The sequence below is a fragment of the Pollachius pollachius genome, assembly GCF_949987615.1.
Source record: "Pollachius pollachius genome assembly, chromosome: 10".
Lineage (NCBI taxonomy): Eukaryota > Metazoa > Chordata > Actinopteri > Gadiformes > Gadidae > Pollachius > Pollachius pollachius.
The window spans coordinates 7,857,248-7,880,321 of NC_136943.1; the positions used below are offsets into that span (position 1 = coordinate 7,857,248).

Sequence of the window (23,074 nt, forward strand, 5' to 3'; positions counted from 1 at the left end):
ACCTCCCTCTCTCCCTCCCTCCCTCCCTGCCTCCCCTGCTGCGTGTCACTAAGTGTGGAGGCACTCGAGGCTCCAGGCCTGTTCTTGACCGCACCCCCCCCCCCCCCCCCCCCCCCCCCCCACTGACACTCCAATCAACCCTCAGCCACTCTGCGGACCCATGGAAGTGGGCCGCCCCCCGGGGCCCCCTCTCATCTGCCTGTGTGTAGCGTGATGCTCTGCGATGGAGCCCTGCCACCACCCTTAAGGCCCCCACACACCAAAGCTAAAGCGGCGTAGAGCGCTAGCATGAAGCTCATCCACTCTCATTTCGCTCCCATGTCAATCAATGAGCACTCGCGCACCAAAGGCAGGGCTGAGGCGCGATCCGTTGCGCACTGGAGCAAATGTTTTTTCCCCTGCTGTGGGGTCTATTTATCCCATCTGCACCTGGCCGTTTGGGACACGTTTTGGTTCACCTAATCAATTTAAATGGCTCGGTATGAGTAAATAGGGCTCTTGTGCGTATAACAGGAGGCAATGACGCCTGGGTGTGTGGTCCACATTAGAGCTGCGAGGTGCGGGGGCCTTGACAGAACCGTCCGTTCAGTGTGGATGACTTCAGGACCACACGACCGCTTTTTATATTTATTTTGTTTAGCTTTTAGCCGTTGTCAATTTCCCTATTTATTCTGCGCAAGGCAACAGTTGCGTGTCATTTGTCGGAATGCCGGAGATGGTGTATTATCCGAGATAATTGAATTCCTTGAGCGCATGATGCAATGCTTTGTTTTGTCCTTCACAACTCTTCAAAATGTTTCCATCTCGTACCATCGACCACGTAGGTTTTAAATCATGTTTATCTTCTGTTTTTTTTGGATTTCTCTTTGATTTGTGATATGAGGCCAATGTACTTTTTTTCTTCTTCTTTGTTATTTTGTGCTTCATTTTCTTTTCTTCAGTTTGATCTTATATGCATGGAGTTCTACTACAGATTTATTGGTATGTGCCCATAATCAATGTATTTCTTGTTTTTCTTTTCCAGCACGCACCTCTGTGCTCCATGTTGGATACTACTTTTGTGATTGCTGTAAATGTGGGTTTCAATGCGATGATGTGTTTGCCTCCAAGAGGAGGCAGTGAACCAGGTCCAGACTCTAAATGGAGCCTCCCCCTTAGTCATATGTGCAGCTAAGCAACCTATATAAAGTTTATATCCGACCGGTGGGGCGAGGCTAGTGCCATCATTAGCTGTGAGGCCGGGGCGACGAGGTGGCCCAGAACTGGATGTGTCCAAGCAGAAAGTGTAGAAGAAAAAGCTATCCCTAAAATAATGGCCTGTTATTCTGCAGCGGTAAACAGCCGAGGTGATAAGCGTCTCCCACGCGACCCTGGCTAAACCTCGCTAACAAATACAGTACATCTTCTCTCTGTGACACATCCAAAATCATATAGAGGCAATGATTAGATTATAAGTAGTGCGGCTTCAGCGTGCCGCGCTCCGCTCCCCGGCGGGAGGTGACTGTTGTCATGGAAACATGATGTGAATCAACAAAAGAGGTGGCTGATAACACTGACATGACTAATCTCTTTTCTTATTTCTCCCTCCTATTCCTTTTTCCTCTCTTTGCCATGTTTTTTTTCCTGTGCCCATGGCCCATTTGTTTGAGTGCCATGTGTAGGCTTATGCGGCAGGATGCCTCTGTGCTGTGGTTCTATGCCTCTCTACTCCTCCCTCTCTCTTTCCTTCTCTCTCTCTCGCTCTCTCTCTCTTACACACACACACGCACACTCACTCTCTACCTGGCTACCTCTCATGCTTTTTTCATCACATGCATCCCCACTTATCCTGTGTGAGATAAGTGTGTGGCGCGAGAAAGGACAGTTATAAATCATGCTCCGCCATATAACCCTCTCAGATACCAGCGAGATAAAAGCAGCCATAAATAAAATGAAAAACACATACATTCAAACATCCATGGGCACATACACATCAGATAGGGGCATTGCTTGAAACAACAACGAAGCAGGACAGCTGCTTGTATCCCAGAGAGAGCCGAGTGTGCTTTAGGAGGTATAGGGAGGTCCTTTGTCTTAAAATGAAATTCATTAAAGTAGTCTTCACCGTCAGCTATGCTAATGCAGAGTGGGGGTACGAGTTCTGCCTGCAGATGGATGCAGATTAGGCTATGCAGGATGGTGTCCGTGATTAGCTGTTCTAGAGGATTTTAAAATTCAGGCGCTCCATCGCTATAGCAACCGGAATACAATACCCACATTTTGAGTCAGAGCCTCTTGTGTGATTTGCTTCATTTCTCTCTTATTTTCTATCCTCACTCTCCTTTTCCTACCTAGACTTTTTTTGTTGTTGGTTCGCTCCCTCTATCACTGTCCCTCTGGTTCTGTTTCTCCATCTTTCTCTCCTCCATTTTCTACTGTCTCTCAATTTTCCTCTCTTTCAAAGTCTAGTCTGTAGGCTTATGATAGAGCGAGAAAGGAGAGCACTAGAAAGAGTGAGCGAGTGGGTGATTGAGGCAGGGGGTGAGGAAGTGAATGACGAATGACGGAGTGCGTGAAGGCAAAAAAGTGAGGGAGACAAGGGTGAGAAGCAGAGGTAGAGGCAGCAGAATTGAGAATGAGAGAGAGTTATATTCATCTTTGCTCCCATCCGTCAGTATTTTACTGAATCTATTCCTTACAAAGACACCTTACAAAGACCACCTTTTCTTTTTTCTTTGCCCTGCTTAGGAACTGACTCTTCTGGCTATGGTCTGTTGCGGCAACTAAGTGTCATGCTCTTACCTAGGGTTTCAACAAACCAACACTGGGAATGCACTGATATATCCCCAGTGTCTGAGATCTTTTCATGAATGGGTTAACGCACCGCGACTGAATCCAAAGACGTTCCTGGTGCCAAACACGTCAGATGTTGGAATGAAGAAGTTATCCTAGGAGTCTATAAAAGAGAAAAATGCCTGCACTGTCAACACTAATGACCCCAAACAACCAAGGCCTGAACCTATACTGTTCAATAAAAGTAATGGGTCAGAGTAGTGCTCGGCATCCGACCGTAGTTAAAGTTAAGTACTCGTTGGACATTATTGGCAGTAAAAATGTGATATCGGTGCATCCCTTATGAATGCCATTTTGCCAATAACCGCTAGGCACACAAATCTAACTAACAGCTGTGCCAAGCAGGACAATGCAAAAAGGAAATATAAATATGGCGTATGGAAAAACTGGAGGACGGAAAGAGGCCTGTGTTAAGAGCGGGCTCGTAGTAACATATTGTAATTAGGTGCATTACCACTAGCCCTGTCAAGGCAGATCAGCCTTCTCCCTGGTTAACATTTGTGTCAGAGTATCATTATCTCCTTCCTCCCTAATGGCCAGCAGTGTGTTTATGTGTGTCTCTGTTGGGGAAACGGTCAGGCCTCTTTCAGAGACAACACCAAACCCAAATTGAAACCTAATAGTTTGGTTTAGATGAGGTAAATAATGCACTCTCTCACACACACACATTTTTCCGATGAGCGATAGAGGCAATTATTGTAATAGATTGCAACTCACTGTTTCTCAAACTGATGAGTGAACTAATTGGTTCTTTCAGAAGAAAGGGACCAAAAAAAAGAAAGAAATAGGTCGATGATGAAGGCAAACTCAGCCTCATTTCCGATGCAACCTGTTCACCACTGGTATCTGGGAGGTGTCTGCAAAAGTGTCTGTCTGTCTGTCCGTCCGTCCGTCCGTCCGTCTGTGTCCGTGCTGCTTTTTACCACCACCCCCCGTGTGCCGTTATTCTCTATGCGCTTTGTTTCCGAGCTGACTCCCACTCGACCACCCATGCCGTGCGGTGGCAGAGTCGGGTGGGGTTAAAAGAAACGAGTCAAAAGATAGATTAAAAAAAAACGAAAAGTGAATGTGTTAACGATGGCCGCTCTTGCAGACATCCGAGACACCGGGGCCAAGCCCGTGATGGTCTACATCCACGGGGGATCCTACATGGAGGGGACGGGCAACATGATAGATGGCAGCGTTCTGGCCAGCTACGGGAACGTCATCGTGATCACTCTCAACTACCGCGTCGGCGTCCTGGGTAAGAAGCACTCCATCTCTTACACACACAGCCACCACCTCCGCCACAGCTCCCTCCCTCCTCCTCCTCCTCTTGTGTTTGTTTGTTTATTTATTTATTTATTTATTCGATTTTCTTTTTTTTTCCCTCCCTGCAAGGACATTTTTCTGGGGCGTCTTTGTGGGGCAGCTACAGTAGGTGTGATGAGTGCTGCTGATTGTCACGTGGGAAAAAAAAAAGGCCTCTGCGGTTAGGTGACAGTAGAGGAGGGTGGTGTGCGTCACGGTGCGCTTGTGTGTCAACACGGCTGTAATTAAAAGGGCTGAATGTACCTGACTTGGATATGAAATAGATTAAGGAATGATTGTGATGAGGTGATGAAAAAACAAAACAGGGTGGGAAGTGATGAGATGGGCGTGATACTTGAGAGGTTGGGAATTGGGGGGGGGAGAATAGTGTATGAAAGAGAGAGAGAGAGAGAGAGAGAGAGAGAGAGAGAGAGAGAGATTGAGAGAGAAAGTGAGAGAGACAGAGAGAGAGAGAGAGAGAGAGAGTGAGAAAGAGCGAGAGAAAGAGAGAGAGTTAAAACCAAATGAGGCTGAATAGAGGTAGGTTGGATTGACTCACGCAGCTGAATCCTCTCTCAGACACTTGTGATATGAGAGAGAGAGTGTGCGATAGAGGGAGGGAGAGAGAGAGAGAGAAAGAGTGAGATGGAGAGAGCGGGCTCCATGGAAACCGCTGCAGCAAAACAAAATGGAGTTGGTTAACACATTGTGCAAGCTTTGTACCTATTCCCTCCATCCTCTCGCTCCCCTCCAAAGAAATACTTGATCTCCTCCCCACATGTGAACTGAGGACATAAAGACTCCAAATACTGTAACCGTGAAATGTTATTTGCTTTTTTGTGAAGTTGTTGCTTTCATTCGTCAAATAATATCGCTGGCTGCGCTTCTGTTCTATAAAAGTCGACATGCAGCAACTGCTAATTTTTACGACTGTGTGTGTGTGTGTGTGTGGGGGGGGGGGCAGTTGGGGTATGGGGTTGACTCTCTCCTCCTCTTAATAATTATTATTGGATGGAGGGAGGATATTAAACTGTGTGCAGTGGCTGAATCACCACGGCGCGGCCGCAAGGAGATGCAGCGCCGAGTCTCCATTCTTAATGGAGATGCCCGCGTCGTGGCCTATCGATTTGGTCACGCAGATGCGCTTTCTCCGTGGTGACTTTGACACCATTTCCCTCCTTCCTATTCATTTATTTTTATTATATTCATAATGTTACAAATAGCTCGCAATGATCTGTGGGTGGTTTGTGTTTCCTCCTATGTGATGATGTGATTTTTTATCATTATACAATGCCGGATCCCAACATGGACGCACGTCAGATACAGATTCGTCCCCGTATTCCTTTCATGGCCACTCCAATTATGAGTCAGATGTTTCCCGTCGGTTTCAGTTCGCTAAATGTCATTCTACATGCGCACTCACACACAGGGCATACACAAGTGCAGATACACCCTCTCTTGTTGGTTGATGAGTGTGCTTGTGGGTTTGTGTGTGTGTGTGTGTGTGTGTGTGTGTGTGTGTGTGTGTGTGTGTGTGTGTGTGTGTGTGTGCGTGTGTGTGTGTGTGTGGTGAAAGGGAATACGAAAGGACCTCTTGTTGTGAGCTCGGCTATCCTGGCCAATCAGCATTGCGGAAAAGTGATGCCAAGTGTGTGAATGTATATTACCGTGATGCTGCCGTATAATGCAGCAATTGTATTCCAAAACAGCTTTCAACTGCTCAGTGGGACGCCCATGTTTTAGACACACTAAATTAACAGCTGTGGGTTTGCTGTCATCAATTTTGAGCAGAATGCACACAAATTCTGGGATGTTTTCTCGATTTTAATTTAGAGTTTATCATTCATTCATTGACTCATTCAAATTCAATCTTGTCTAATCGGGATTCTATTGAAGAGCTTTATCTACTGTGTGTTCAAGTGGACACACAGTAGATAAAACTCTTGATGCAACGACTAGCCTATCGTGGTGGTGCTGATTGCATGCTACTGCACGCTAAGGTTAAATGTTATTCACAGGTCAGTCAGCAGAAAAACAGGCAGAACACTGAAGACTCAAACCTGATCTAAGCGTCTGTTCTCCATCTTTTTTTACCCTTAAGGATTCCACAATTGTCTCCCCCTTCATTTGAATACTGGCAGGGGCTGACAAAGAATTGTGTGTACTATTCTTTGTGTGTGTGTGTGTGTGTGTGAGTGTTGATGTGTTTGTGTGTGTGTGTGTGTGTGTGTGTGTGTGTGTGTGTGTGGTTGTTTGTCTGTCTGTGTGTGTCTATTTCTGTGTTCTGTTTGTGTGTGTATGTGTGAGTGTGAGGGGGGTAGGGTAATATATTTGGATTTGAATTGCGGTGAGGCAGAAGCAAAATGGAAAAATAAATAAATATATGTGGAAAAAATGAACTATCTTTTAATTAGGCTGCTTAAAGGGATGAGGGAATAATGGCAACGAAGTGAATTAGACAAGATAATGAGTTTAAAGTGAAAACAGACAAGGCAACTCAAACTGTGCTTTCTGACACTAATATTGCCGCAGTGCTATCCCTGGGCAGTCGGTATTTAGCATTAATAATGCAGCAAACACCTTTGAAATTCACACAGCGATATACATTTTGATCTCCTATCAAATGAGAAACTAGAGCTTATCTATTAGGCATACAGACAACAGTTCAGTTCATTTGTACCGAAATAATTTTCTGATGTATTCATCAGAGTCTAAAACCTAGGAAATTCAAGCAATTTAGGGTGTTTAGAGAATGTTATGATTGTTTAATACATCATAGTTATTACCCATTGGTAGGATTTAGTATTGTTATTCAAATACAATCTTTTCCATACATGATACTTGCAACATCATTTCACATTTATAACAGAACTTCTACATTAGATTTGTCACAATACTGTGATTCCTTATGAATATGTTTGTCTTAAAAAGTGACAAGATCAAATAAATCAATATGAATCAGTATCAAGGAGTAAAGTCCCAGGTTGAATTGTTCTGCAAGGAACACATTTAGGGCATAAACCTTCCCAGGTAGACAAATGCAGAGCAAAGTAGATGATAGTAAAGATGGACATCGAGAGCCATAAATGATTAGTGCGATTGCAGGAGGAAGATAGTGAGGCTTTCTGTTTTCAGACTAACTTGTGGTGGTTCATCCATTCCAATTAGTAGAGCAGTCTGTTAACTTTGCACTCGGTCCAATCATCTTCCTGCTGCTCTTAGTTCGATCCTGTCCAACCATCATGATTGGGTCATCCACCTGGGGCTCGGTTTCATATCTATCTATCTATCTATCTATCTATCTATCTATCTATCTATCTATCTATCTATCTATCTATCTATCTATCTATCTATCTATCTATATATATATATATACCTATATATATACATCAACCTTGTTTCATTTTGAGAAAATGCTGAATTTAATTGGATCGATTTGTTTCATTTCATATCATTTTTGATCCACACATTTTATCCGTACGTCCAGGTGTAACAGCAACAGTAGTTAGGACCACCCTGTGGTTTACCCCCCACACATCTTGTCCCTTACATGTCCTTAAGAGAGTGTGTGTGTGTGTGTGTGTGTGTGTGTGTGTAGTGGACAGTGGGTGCGGTGCATGTGCTTAGCTGCTGTACCTCCCTAATGATGTGTAATGAGTCCCAGTCAGGAGGGAGTATCTTGTATCACTGCTCTTTACAAATATAATTACTCACTGGCTCTCCAGAGCATGTCAATTTCTTAGTCTATTGGAAGCTAGTGTGTGTAGTGTGTGTATGTTCACGTGTGTGTGTGTTTGTGTGTGTGTGTGTGTGTGTGTGTGTGTGTGTGTGTGCGTGTGTGCGTGTGTGTGTGTGTGTGCGCACGCTCAATGGGTGTGTGCACTTGCGGGCGACGCGGGTGGCTAATTAAAGGTTTCCTAATGCATTAAAAATTAACAAAGGCTTTCTCTCTTGCCAAAACCCAAGGTTAGGTTTTTCCTTTCAGTCGACTGTTTTGATAGCAAAATGGTCAAGTACAAAACCTCTACCGGGCTTTCACCTCTAATTCAGCTCTATTTGTGACCCGCGATAGCCATCTCCCTTATCTGCTTGGAAGTCGGGACGATTTATGAGGGTGGGCCAGGGTGCTGTGTGCGTTCTCACCCAGGCCAGTTGGTCCACCCTCATCTACACACATTGGATTGAATTCAGGGGACCCAGGGAGATAGAATGAGATCCAATCAAAATAACTTTTAAAAATCTGAACAAAAACAGCGCATGCAGCATAAAGGCCGTAGCAACTGGTGAGTCAGCGCTGCTCTGTATCAATGCCAAACTGAAGTGAGAGTGTAGCGCAGGAATTCTGTGTGTGTGTTATCGCCTACGTGTTCCCTTCTTCTTGAGGACCAAAAAGAAGCATGTTTGATAATTCAGCTGTTTATTCCATGGCCTGGCCCCTTTTTGTAACCACCGCCATAGAGTAGAGCACAATGTAGCCAGAGCCCACGGGTTTTAACGGAGCCTCACAGCTAAGTGCTGTCAGAGGATGAGCCGATGCCGCTGCGCCCGGTAGCGGCCCTCTTGATCTTGGAGCCCATGGGGCCCCGTTGGGCTTTGGTTAGGGGAAAATAATTTAATAAATACAAAAAAGAAGAGGTGGTACAGGAGCTCATCGGGCTCAGTTCATGCTAGGTATCTCGCCAAAGTACCATGAGCTCTGTGATCTTGTGCTATGTGTTCCCGCTGTGCCTTGAAATAATCTGCCACGGATCCAATATATTTTTTCATCCCTGTAGCATCAAAAGGATGGAAGGGTTGTTGGTTTTGTTTCAATGGAATATAATCCCTCTGGGTTAAGTATACATTTCGCTTTTTAGAGGATGTCTTGGATTATACGCTGAATAAGGCTTTACGAGGTAATGAGTTTAGCAGTGTCCTACATGACAAGTATGGTTAACACAGGGAAGTGCGAACCGTGCATATGAGCATCCTGTTGTTTGCAGGGGAATTGTACGAACGAGCAGCGAAGGGAACAGATAAAGGAGTGTGTGACTTCTCTCTCTGCCTTCTTGTTGTGGGCCAGCAGCCAGTGTTGCATATTTACTTGTTTTCGTTGCCATTTGGACGGATTCACCCAAATTAAGCGGAGAACAAAAGCATTGATTCATCCTATTAATGTCAAGGAGTGAGGGATGGAAGCAATAGTTTACGTTCCCTCCCTCTGCCCGCTGGTTTCTGTGTGCTGTTCTACTGCGAATCACTGCCAGAATATTAACTCCTAAACCAGTCAGTCCAGACACACACACAGAGAGCGCGCCCGCGAGAGAGAGAGAGAGGGCCGTTCTGCACAGCGCAACACAGAGGATATGCATCGGTTATGGATGGCGGGGAAGTTATTATATAAACTGAAAATGGATGGAAAATTCCATCGTTATTGTTATGATCAAAAGTCCAACACAGGATCCTTTCACGTTTGCGTTGGAATTACCAATATTGGAAAAAGCCATTTTTGGTTTTGTACACTTGTTAGTTTGCTACACCAAATGTACCATTTTAGCACGGACTCCCGTGCCATTAGGAAATCAATTTCTGTCGTACAATAAGCCCTTTGACCACGGAATACCACCGTTTTTTATTTTTCTGTGCCACCACCGCCGCCTCAGACGAAAGGCAAATAAAACCTACTGCTGAGATCATGGCTGCTCTTTTCCGACAACAGACGGGGTGCTTTTAAAAACACATCAAAGCGCTAACGTGCCAACCGCTTTCATCTGGTCAAGGGTCTGGGCTACATTTCATGTCAAAAACGGAACACTCCAGCAAACAAGGGGCAGACTGAAGTGCGCAACGTAACCAGCTTAGGGGAAACGTGTTGCGGTCGGATGCCTATCAATTAACTATAAATGATGACTCTTGTGATGTTATATCTCATCGAAAAAACACCCAAGATAAAAAATACCCATGCTGTGTCTCTGTTGAGCTGGCTCTGACCAAATAATCAGATCTCCCTGATGTTTCTGTACCGACGCAGGAGGAGAAGGGAATGGAGGGACAGAGAGGGGGAGAGAGACAGTGTGAGAGAGAGCGGCAGCACAGAGAGAGAGGTGTAAACCACACTTCCCGTACAAAGCCAGAGTATTTCTAGGGAGAAGCTGTGCTGAATTAACTGGTGTGTCACAGTGGTGAAATAGAAACTGGCATTTCCACTTCCACTGACCCAACACTAATTCAACTGGTAAAGTGCAATCTCGGCCCCACTGCTCCCCTGTTACGGAGAAACACCAACTTTTTGTCATTTTTTTAAGCGGCTCCTGAATTTAGGGACGCGCAGATGCAGTATTGAACAGGGCGAGTCATAGCGTTGCAGCGCATCCGGAGCCAGCTTGATCATCAGGCTATTTCTCCTCATTTGGGCTCCACACTGCAGGCTATTAGCCTGCACAAATAGACTTTTAAAAGTTTGCCGTGAACTTCTGGCTGGCCTCTCTATTTGCATTATGAGCCAAGATGCCCCCTTTAATGGTTGCATTAAACCCCACTATATTAACATGCAGGGGGGAAGGGCTTTGTTTTGATCCTACATGCTACATAATCTAATATTTGAATGCTTCTTACTGAGCAATTGGAATTAAGGATGCATTAGCGATGATTCTAAAAAACAGGTCTCACACTGAACACGTTTTGTTTTGCATCATATGAGGCTGCCTTAAGGTATTGCAGAAATTCTTGGAAAACATTGAATGATCACACTAGGGTGAGCCGATATACAATGCAAAGTTCATAATATACTATATCATAGATTTCACTTTATCATAAAATACACCATCCAGAACACAACATTTCAGAGTCCTAAAGTCTGGGATGTTGGCAAGAAATAGATTTTCAAATCCTAAAAGGGTCCGACAAAGCGCAGGAAATAAATAAACAGAACCCATGTTTTTGTTTCAATCCTTTGGCAAACACAAGGTGGCTCCTTGGACATGCGTTACATCCCACGGTGCAAATTGGGATTCCCACTCCTTTTACAACTCCACAACTCTATTCCCGCCATGAATCATGAAACCTCCTGTTTACGGCGCCTAGAAAGATCCATCCTGGGTGCTTCATAGCCCGAATGTGTTGTTTACCTTTCATACACTGCTGTAGGAGACGAAGGAAGCGCAAGAGAGAGGAAGGGCTTCTAATGCCGGTGGGGGATCTTTTCCATCACACTGACTTTGTCCTTGAGGGGAATCTTAACTTCACAACCAAACCACCACGGCACGTCCATCTCCTCCGGGCAGAAGCGTGTACGGGTAACAACATTATCGAACGGGGCGGCGGCGTGCTCACCTTTAAGATGATCCCATCGAGAGCCGGGGATGTTTCATCATTCCAAGGAGACAGACGATGTAAAACTCACACTTTGTGTTTACTACCCCATCGTCTCCACGGGGAGGGGGAGGGGGGAGGGAGGGATGAAAGGGAGGGAAAGGGGGGAGGGATTAGGGAGGCAGGGGAGGACATGAGAGGGAGAACGTGCGTCCAGATGTGTCCATTATCAGATGAGATTCGGCGACAGGGAAGAGGCCCTCCGTGGATGCACGATAGATGGATAAATATAAATATAGACGTAAATATATAGACGGGAAACAATGGCCACGGGGAGAGAGGTGGGAGAACGGGGGAGAGGGACGTTAACTTGCTTTTTACCTTGTAAGGACATTAATCACGGCAGAGACTGGGTCTCGCTGCCAAGGTCAGCAGTCCTCCTCACACACAGGTGTGGGCGGCGTGCTACGCAGCTGCTGCTGCCGTGGCAACGCACTATTGGAGATGAGCTGGAGGAGGTGGGAGGCGGCCGGCGATCAGCTGAATTGAGGGAGGGTGACGATGGAGTGGGGGGGGGGGGGGGGGGGGGGGGGGGGGAAAGGGTGGGTTGAAGAGAAAAAGGGTGGGAGCGACGACGATCGAAAAAGAAATGAAAGGTAGGCTGAGTGAAGACCCCGCGCAGTGTGGGGTCAAGATGGGGGGTGTCGGGGCTTCGAGATCGTAGCACAGGAGAGATTGCAAAGGGAGTTGGACATGTTAGTATAATGGATTAAGCTTGACGGCGGACGGGGGTGGTGGGGGAGGTGGAAAAGGAGCGGAGGAGGCAAAGTTAGCTGTTGGGACTCGCAGGTCGGCGAGTGGGGGGGTGGATCCGCCGAGAGTGGAGGGTACTGGGTGAGGAGCAGAGGGTAAGGGCCGAGGTTAAACAAGGTCGTGTTTGTGAGGTCCAGTCACAGCCTCTGTCTGTTTAGACCCTCGGTTGACATAGAAACACTTAGCGTGCTGAGTGGGAGTTCAGCAGCGTTTTGCCTGTGGTGGGGGAAGAACCACGGCTACATGTGTATTTGAGCAAATCACAGATCTATTAGAAATAGCGCCCCTTGTTTTTTCACTGCGCTGTATTTAATATGCAATATCTGCGTGAGTATCTGTTCGTAGGCAAATGTCTGGTGTTAAGACCCATGGCAGGTTATAATAACCAGCAGGTGGATATCACATTATACTGTGAGGGCTAATTCTGGGCTTGTTATTAGTTTTCATTATGACAGACCTGGAGAGGGTAATATGAACCGTTCTCCGCACGAGTCCCGACTGGGCCGCTGTGCTTTCAGAGACGGGCCATAAACGGGTGAAATACTGTATATTCATCTCGTTTGTTTGAGTAAAAATACGGTGCCATGGCCGATGTCCCAGCTGTTCCACAAGTGTGCAATTGAAACCGAAGTCCGATTTTTCCATTACGTCGGACGCTTTATTGTTTCCTTTCAGGAGCAGGGTCAAGTTTCAGAAATAGTTTAATAGACGACGGCTGGAACACAGCGACGGTTGCATGACCAGGCTGTAGCACTACACCTTTTGGTGCAACCAATTCATGTCCCCCATTCCTCCACTGCCGCTGGCTAATGTGGCCGTGTGCTCATTTCAGATAGGGGCAGGTGGTAGGTCCTGTTAACGCGCCAAGACCCAACGCCGGGGGCTCACTGTACCAAAGACCCCCCACGGTGGGCTGGTGGACCACAGCCTGCCCCTCGTGAATACGATAACTGAATAGGCTGAATATGACTGAACATTTTGATGAATGAAAGACACTTTGAAAGTACACAGGTTTACATAGAGGGCTTGTATATATGGTGATGTTGCATCTTGAGGACCGCCTCCATTTTTTAAGAGTGGAGCACAGGAGTGTTGTCAGTTGTAATGTGGTTTTTGGTTGTGGTTTAGTTATTAATCTTGAAATGATTTGCTATTATAGATATAGAGATATTTTGTGTGTTTGACACTACTATGTCTCATGCAAGACGTGGCAAAGCAAAGTTTTGATTAGCCCAGGTTATGGTATATTTTTGTTTATTTAGGATTTGACATTACGACCACTCTCTCTCATTACAAAATGGCGTATGGAGCATAGGCAACAGAAATGCCCGTGGTGCATTCTGATGTACAAGCACTATAGCCGAAAGGCGGCTGTTTAGCTTCTCGGGTCAACCAGCAACAGTTCATCAGTGTTTCAATTAAATTAGATATCGAATAGGAAAGTGGTTGTAAGTATAGTTTGAATCCCAACTGAATGGAATCTTGTTTGATCCCAAGGTACTGGAACAAATCCTTGAATCTTTGAGCAAGATGCCTAACTTGTCCCTTGGGACCTTTGACGAAACTCTCTGTTACTTCTGCTCGATCAATAAATAGTCCAAAGTAAACTAGAAAAGTCAATTTCCCAAGAAATGGGGGTGTTAATGCTGGCTGTTGGAAGGACGCTTGCTTTAAATGATAGAAGAGTGAAAAAGTTTCAAGTCTTAATAGATTAGGCAGGGCTGTAGCTAAGGTTTGAAAAATAGCGATGTTCGGCAGATTCTTTATACAGATGTATTTAATTTCCAATTTTATAATTAGCTCTAAAATAATAAGCGAGGTCGAGATCTTGGTAACCTCATAGCTGGCTACGGGCATGTAGCCAGCAAGCGTAACAATTGTGACTTGTGTGTATAAATATGGATTAAAAGTTTAGAACGTGTCTCCATTGGGTCCCATTCTAATATAGAAGGAGGTCGTTTCAAGTGCCAGATTCTCAAAAAGCACAATTCTAAATGCTGAATTATTTAAAAAACAGTTAAAGTAGAACCAATCTAACATTTGAAGCTACAGTTTTTACATTTTAAGCTACAGTTTTGTCGATCAAGCTCTACCATATCCAAAATGTAGCTCTTGTAAAAAAAAAACTGCCCGAGCTTGAGCAAATTGAGGCCACAGCCCTGGGCCCCAGAGCTCTGTGGAAGTCAATGAAACAAAGCAGAAATACAACGGCTATAAAACTACAAATATGGAATAACAACAAGTTGAAACGATCAATATCCATTTCCATTAGTATAAAGATCATAATGTGATGATTACTTCAATGTTCAGCCAAAGTATAACGTTTGAAGATTGAACTTTGTGAAGACGCACCCATTGCCCATTGCATTCATTAATTATAAAATTACAAGAGTTGAATATTAAAAAGAAATACCATGTTTTAATTAGTAAAGTAACAGTAAGGCCGTCATTTCCGATTCAAATGAAAGCTTTTATGATTTGAATGGAGTCTCAAGGTTAAAACCTGTGGAAATAATTAAGGTCCAAACTAGAAAAGGAAGAAGAAAGAATCTGCTGAAAAACAAATGTTCTAACAGACACACCAACTAGGGGAATCAAAGTTTGATGTCGAAAGTGTGACGAGTGGAAAAATACACCAATCAGTGAGGCATTTCTAAAATAATTGTGTGCAACTTGTGCTTTGTTGCTAATGGAGGAGAAACATTAGTATGCACCATTCAAACTAAAAATATTCAGATAGTGGAAGTAGTAAGGCCAGCGAATATAAATAAAACAGCAGCTCACTTCAATATTTCTAGTGCTAGAACTCAAACATGTACAGTTGTGCGGCGACTGAGCACAGAAGTTTGAAAAGTAATTCCATAGAACAAGAACGATAGTGCTAATCTCACAGCAGGTGGGTTGCAAAGAACAAACACATTTGCATTTTAAAAATAAAGATGAAAGTTCCAAAAAAAAAACGACCATAACAAACCAAAACAAGTCCCAGAGTTTTAAAGACCACTGGTTGCGTTGGTTGTCCCTTTGTGGTTTTGGGGGTTTTCTAATGGCCGCCCTGTGCTGTTTGTCAATTAGCCAAAGGTGTGACCCACCTAATCAACAGACGTTCTTCATTTAAATCACCTGGCGCCACGGCACGCAGCCTTGTCTCTTGTTGGCAGTAGAAGTTCAAGGGACTCCTGGTAAATATCAAGCTGGATTGATGTGTGTGCCAGGTGCATCCGGAAGCTTGTCTCTCATGAATAATACTGCGGGGGGGGGGGAATGTGTTGATATGTCCTGAATGTTTTGACGCAGCCGCATTGCTTCAGGTGTTGCTTGACATTCTCTCTCACCGTGGAGCCGCCAGTCAAAGCCCTAGCCCGGCATCTTGAGCTCCACCGTGGTATTTGCTAAGACACAGGCCTCTTGCACTTATACATTTACAGTATACTCCATCTGCCTGATAGGCGGCGAGTCCGTACTGCCACCGCCGGGCTACGGAGAGAGATCCATTTCCTGGCCCCTGTTTTTCCGCCTGCGTCTGCGTATGTTTGCCCCGATATGAGCCGGGGCCTGCTTGTGTTTCGCCAATAACAATATGTATGAGTTTCTTTCTATTGCTGACAAAGAAAGGGGAGGGAGGGTTGCAAAAGGCAGCAAAGGCAAGAGGGAGAACAACCAATAAAAAATAAAAGATCGGCGCGCACACACACACACACATACACGGCGGTGCTCCAGGTGCATTCTGGGGGACGTGCCTACATCTACAGTAAATGGGAGCGTCTGTGAGCCCATGTGACCGGTGACCCCCGCGAACCCTTGTCCTTTACACTCGGCACCGCATGCTGGCAAGCCAACCTTTCCCATTAACCCTCACTGCGTGGCTGTCATTTGAGGACTTTATTATTCACACACTGCCTTTCCCAGTGTATGCTGCGCAGAACAGCTGGTGGTGGTGGGGTGGGGTAGGGGGGAGAGGAAGGGCTGGGTTGGCCCGATGGAGGGGGGAGGGTCTGGCTCGGCCAGGTGTGTGTTTATGTGAATGTGTGTGTGTGTGTGTGTGTGTGTTTTTGTGTGTGTGTGTTTTTGTGTGTGTATGAGTGTCGTCGGGGGGGGGGATACTGCAGGGAGAGGTGGTTCAGGGTGCACTTGGCTTCCTGTGTTTATGTGTTTGAGTTTTTTATGTGCTTTTTTATCTATCGGGGTGTAATTGACCTATTAACCGGGTGCTAAGCTGTGGGTGCCGGGGGGGATCCATATGGGTCTGCCAACCTCGCTCTTCATAACAAGCAGCCATGTATCATTATGGATTTAAATGTTAAGGTGATGATTCAATCGAATTGTACAAAAGGTCAAGGCATTGGTCGGGATTACCATTTGTGCTTATTGTTACAGAGTGCATAAAACATGCAGAACAAAAAAACAAAATTTATGTCAGGAGAGAGACCGTGTAAAGCAGAATAGGAAAAATGCACTTGGAATTGATCAGAAGTGAAAACCACTTTCCTTATTTTTCATGCACGCATTTATGCAAGCGCACACACTCTCCCGCCCTCTCCCTCTCTTTCCCTCGTACACACACACACACACACACACACACACACACACACACACACACACCTGTATTATCTATAGTTAATCACATAACATTGCAAGATTAAAGACAACGTACCAAACCTTCTGATGCTGTTGTTGCTATTCTGCAGACAAACAAGCTAGACTTCTTCAATATAATTATGTTTATCAATAATGCCGGGCTGGTACTGTTTCGACAAGCCTAGATTTTGTCTCGCTCTCTTGTTGTGTTTTTTTCCCTCTCTGAGTTTCAAAGCCTTTTAAGACAACAGACAAGCACACAGTGGCTCACGAGGAACACTTGATATTCTCCGCCGATGCCGCGCTCGGTCCACAACACTGTTAATAGGCGGCCATTTTAATTAAATTGAGTTTACACTGGGAGTGCTCCTAAAACATGTTCAAACAGCCTGGAATGACAACTATTTGATAGGTTACATTGTTACCCGCGCACTGTAAGCAGACGATAAGCGGCCTGTGTGCAGAAGGACTTGGCGGCGACGCATTCTAAAGAGCAGAGGCTCTGTGTTTAATCAAACCCAGTCAATCCGCGAGGCCCCCGTTCTCCACCCCATATTATTCATGGGTGTATTTTTCCCCTTCTGCCTCTCCTTTGCCTCCTATCACACATCCATTACATCTTTATCACAAACATTTTCATTATCAGCAGCAGCTTTGCCACTTGCCTTCACTCAACCCCTTATTCCATTACGTGCCGAGTCAGCGAATCTCTTTCACACCCACACACACACACACACACACACACCTACAAACAAACACACACACACACACCTACACACACACACAAACATTCCTCTGCTTCACCTGATGGACTGTGATACGGAACTCGTGGTTTCAATTCCGCGGCGCGGACTTGCGAAGGGAAACGCCGAGCGCGGGGTAGCTGTTGACACCGTCTGCCGCTAACCTGTCAGCTATTCAATTTAAGGAAAAAAAAACGTGCAGGAAACACACATCTTATCTTATTGAAATGCAGCGCCGCATATTGTGGCGCCACGTTTCGCTGATGACAACCGGGGACGGCCGTATTTATTTTTATAATATTTATTTTATATTCAGATACCCTCTATAGCTTAGGAAACCAACACACACACCACCGGCATGGCCGCTCAGGCGTTTCCGTTCTGGTAATGGAAATTAAATATCGAGTCGGAAAATTCTTCACCCGGCTGATGGGGTTTGGGTTGTGTTCACAGTTTTTATATGGGCCCCATGCATGCTTGTTTGTGGCCCTGTTAAGATACATGGGACTGCGCCGGCGTTACCGCATTATGTCAAAGTTATCCAGAGGACAAAGGACAAAAAACTGCTTTCTGCCCAGTGGATTCTTTCCTTTTTTTCCTTCTATCATTAAAAATAAACCAAGCAAATGCTATGCAGATCACAAATGGGAAAATTGCAAATGTTTCTCTCCCCTCCTTTACCCTGTCTGAATCAATTGAGCAAACCGGCATGATATTTGATGGCCTGTGAGCTCCAATTATTAGAACAATATTAGGCCTGTGCTAAGTTGGGGCCACTCCAGTGGAATTCCAATTGTGTTTGGAGGCTATTTGTATTGGTGTTAGTCCTTCAGAGTCCAGCGAAGGGCACACAGCTCAATAACTCAATTCTTAACAATTAGCCCCTGACACGTCTGTCAGAAAACACAGAGAGAGAGAGAGAGACAGAGAACGGGAGAGAGAGAGAGAGAGAGAGAGAGAGAGAGAGAGAGAGACAGAGAACGGGAGAGAGAGAGAGAGAGAGAGAGAGAGAGAGAGGACTAGGACCTTAGCGGATAATATTGCCCCTAGCACAGACGGCCTGAGTGTTCTTCCCGGAGTTCTGACACCATCGCAACCGAACTTGCGAGCGGAGTCTTCAAGCTGCGCTGATAATATCGCTCGACAACAACCATAATTCTTCATCTCCCCGCTCTTTAAGTGGCTTTTATTGTATCACCACCAGACGGGCACATCTCGTTACAAACGCCCCCCACCCCGCCCATCACGCTCTTCCCTCTCCCTTCGTACCCTTGTTCTTCTGTTGAAGCATTAAAGACTGCCGCCTCGTCAAGGACTTCCGAGGAAGGGAACAGCAGGCTTTTTGCGGCGTTACAAAAAGCACAGAAAACCATCGCTTTCCCCCCTGCGGCTGGAAACGTTGCTGTTTATCTAAACCCGGGTGAGATCTGGCCTGACCAGCCGCGCCCGGCCCCCCCAACCCCCCCCCCCCCCCCCCCCACCCCACCTCAATGTTCCACCTTGCTATGGACCCAGCAGGCAGCAGCCAGTCACCTTGGATCAGGGCTGACCTTGTTGCACCGCAGCAGGCAGCGTGTTATTAGATTGGCCGACGAGGAGAAAGGTGGGAGCAGCCCTACGCGGACCATCGCAGCTCGCTTTGATCCTCCTCCTACGCCTTGAAGGGGACAGGGTGTTGGGGGGGGCGGCTGGGTCGAACAAACACGCTGTCTGGCGATATTTCAGGTGTGTGTGGATGTGTGTCTGTTTGTGTGTGTGTGTTTGTGTCCGCGTGAGTGTGTGTGAGAGAGAGAGATGTGCGTGAGGGAGTGAGAGGACATATTTCCGTGTGATGGTTTGTGGATAGATTTGTGTTTGCTTTGATTCTGTGTGTGTTTGTGTGTGTATGTGTGTGGGTTTATGTTTGTATAAATTTATGGCTGTGTGTGTTTGTGTGTGTGTGTGTGTGTGTGTGTGTGTGTGTGTGTGTATGTGTGTGTGTGTGTGTGTGTGTGTGTGTATGTGTGAGATGTGTGTAAAAGAGTGAGGGGACATATTTCTGTGTGATGGTTTGTGTGTAGATCTGTGTTTGCTTTGATTTTGTGTGTTTTTGTGAGTGTGTGTGTGAGTGTGGGTTTATTTGTTTATACATATATATAGAGATGTGTGTGTGTGTGTGTGTGTGTGTGTGTGTGTGTGTGTGTGCGAGTGTGTGTGTGTGTGTGTGTGTGTGTGTTTGTGCATCTTTGTTTGTATGTGCATCTGTTTGTGTACATATTTTCCTATCCCCATGCATGTGACAGTTTGTATGGTGGTGGTGGTGGTGGTGGTGGTGGAGGTGATGGTGGTGATGGTTGTGGAGGTGCTGGTGCTGTTTGCTGTTGGTGGTGTTTGTGGTTGTGGTTGTGGCGGGTCAGAGCAGGTGCCGTGTGGAGCCAGCAGCCCAGGGGAGAGTCCTCCTACCCCGGGGTGGGTACAGAGTCTATTGAACTCTGTCCTGTAGGTCTGGCTGGGCCATGGACTGCGTGTAAAGAGGTCACTGAGTTGTAAAGGGATTCCCCCAGAGGCTACAGAGAACAATTAGAAAGATGTGTTTCTGGGTCAGTGGAGCAACTTTTCAATGGGTCTTGTTATATCCACCAACAGTGGAACGCATTCCTACAGGGAAATGATTTTAGCTTCTGCTCGAGCCGTTTGATCAGAGTGCTTCATAATGTGCCATCTCTATGCATCCGTTGAATGATATGCACGCATGTTTCGAGTGTGTGCGCGTGTGGGGGTCTGCGTGCGGCGTTTGAATGGGTTCAGGCCGCGGTGACACGGTGCGGCATCTCAGACGTCGCCACTGCATAATCCAATCCAACGCATTCAAAGTTCAGCGTGACACCTGTAATGGTGAAACAATCACACAAGCAGTAAGAAGGATAACGGGAGGGGGGTTGGTTGTGTGGCTGGGGGGGGGCTCTAGGTTGGGGGTGGGATGGGATTTCATTCTGAAGAGGTGTGTTTGCAATGTACATATGCAAATCACATCCCCCGTCAGTTATACAGCGAGTGGAGGGAGAGACCTCTGATTTCAATTAATTCCTGAAAATGAAACCAAACACGGCAGGGCGTGTGGGTATATTGATTGAACAGCTTGTACGACGGGAACGTCACGTTTAATCCACTCCTTAGTTCCCCGTAAGGTAGACCCAGCCTCCACGGATCCCATTGTTTGCTTGTGAACCACCATGGGTTGGGCTGTGAGTGTGTGTGTCAATGTGTGTGTGCGTGTGTGTGCGTGTGTGCGTGCGTGAGTGTGTGCGTGCGTGCGTGCGTGAGTGTGTGCATGCGTGCGTGTGTGCGTGCGTGCGTGCGTGCTCGCGGCTTGCGTGCATACAAACAGGCCATGAGTGGGTTAATACGGCAGCAAACAAGTTAACAATGCTTGACACGGGATTCCAGGAGTGGACACGGGTGCCCGAGTGGCAGAAACCCAATGACACAGATCATATTAGCAGCGCTGCTGAGCTGCACGCGTCAGGAGCCAATCCAGCGTGCATTCTGATCACCTCTTAAGCGCCGTATATCAGGGGATGTGATCACAGGTTTAACGGGATGGATGATGGCGAATGAGAAGGCACTGCGTCTCCACGTCGAGCGCCATCTGATTCTGCTCCTCTCACGCACACACGCCATCTCTCTCTCTCCCTCTTCCTCGCTCTACCTCTTTCTCCATCTCCCTCCTTCTTTCTCTCTCTTTCTCTACCTCTTTCTCTCTCTACCTCTCTCTCGCTCTCTCCCCTTCGCCCTCTCTCTCTCTCTCGCTCTCTCCCCTTCGCCCTCTCTCTCTCTCTCTCTCTCTCTCTCTCTCTCTCTCGCTCGCTCTCTTTCTCTCTCTCTCTCTCTGTCTCTCTCCCTCTCTCTCTTTCTCTCTCTCTTTCAGTCGCTGTCTTTCTGCCTCTGTGACAGTGGCCCGTGCTACACAAAACCGTGCTACACAAAAAAGAGGATGGATGCCTTCCAAGGGAGGAGGAGATACTTAATGTATTCATTCTAGATGAATAAGTTCCACTCATTCCTTTAGATTTATCTACATGAAATATGAGTGGGGTATGGTTATGGGGGAGGGGGGTGGGTGCTAACGCAGGCCCGCACCAGAGGCGTGCATTTCATCAGCAGATCCAACCGATGTGTCGGAGTAAAGGGTACGATAGCCTGTGAATGATCATCAGTTGTCCTAGAGTAATTCCAGATTATATTCTGACTCAATGATTTTACAGAGTTGTGTCACCCCTAGACTGGCTTGATCTCCCAGCCCCGCAGCCTGTAACCAACCGCATGACGTGTTTATCAATTGCCTTGCGATTCTATAGCACCCTCAGCGTTGGAGTAGACCCCAGTACAACAATCCTTCCTGGATCCTTAGATTGTCTACCAAGACCAATTGCTTTCAAAGGTTTCTTTTTGATAAAGGATTAAAGAAAATGCTGACTGCATGGCTTTGCCGATTGCATATTTGCATGTTAATAGAACTCCCCCACAGCCACCATCGCCACCCACATTTACATTCACTTACAATACCACTTGGGTTAAAATCACAACGATTAGGCTACACCCACACTTCTAAAACCCACCGTTTTAAATCTGCATTTTTTAAGAACGAGAAACAAAAAATCTGTTTCAGAAATAATCTCTGTCTGTGCTAGACGCCTGGAAACCCATATCTTATGCCCATTCACATACACGTGTGGCATGCGTGTGCCGTTGTAAACAAGAAGCACAACACAGTACTCTAGGGTTGGTTGCTTGGTTGCAGAAATACAGACTACAGAGGAGGAGAAGCAACGGCGAAAAGGAAGAGCGAAAGCTAAAAAGAGATTTCTTTGATTGGGCCGATGAGGAGGGTTGGGTCATATGCCGGGGGCGGTATCAAATCAGGAGAGCAAAGATCGTGACTTATAAGACCCAATTAGGAAGATAACGTGCGTGTCTGCATAATTGATCATAAAAAGTGAACAATAGTTCACTTTTTTTTAACAAAAACGGGTCAACAGCGTTTTCAAGGTCTGCGGTTAAGGCGTTCTAAGATGCTGCTGTGGAGTGGATTCTGGGCGTAAAGATAGCAAAAGGGTTTTTAAAACAAAAACGTTTTTCGTGTGGACATGGTCTGAGACTACAAATTGGCAGAGGGAAATACATTTTTAAACACATTATTACACACAATTCAACAGACTGACGAGGGCCTATTGGAAGAATACCCATTTTCCCTCATAAAATCATGTCAATGGTTCTAGATGGATCGTTTTGTGGCACTGCTGTTTTAAAACAACCTTCCCACCTAATTTTGTGAGGCCTGATTAGGTGTGTTCCACAGAAAGCACTTACATTGTAATAAAGAGTCCCAAAAGGTCATGCTTACATCTCATACGGACTGAAAAGCTATTACAATATAAAAAATGTGTCCCTGTGTTTGCCACGATCTAAAGCAAACTCCTTTGAAACTGATAAGATCAAATGTTGACACATGACTTCATACTCCAAGTTGGCTCACTGTCCTCCCCTGT

The 23,074-nt window shown here is 46.0% G+C and overlaps 1 protein-coding gene across 8 annotated transcripts in view; it reads left to right on the forward strand.

Annotated features, from left to right (window-relative positions):
- The window catches only part of nlgn3a (neuroligin 3a), a gene marked incomplete at its 3' end in the record, with an annotated part of 101,743 nt that overhangs the window by 15,351 nt on the left and 63,318 nt on the right, over positions 1-23,074 (forward strand). For 7 of the 8 annotated variants that reach the window (XM_079745019.1, XM_079745022.1, XM_079745017.1 and 4 more), the window contains one exon: positions 3,926-4,075. In XM_079745019.1, coding sequence (XP_079601145.1) covers positions 3,926-4,075 — 150 coding nt within the window. Of the gene's footprint in view, positions 1-3,876; positions 4,076-23,074 lie in introns of all 8 variants that reach the window. The other variant, XM_079745021.1, reaches the window with a different exon arrangement.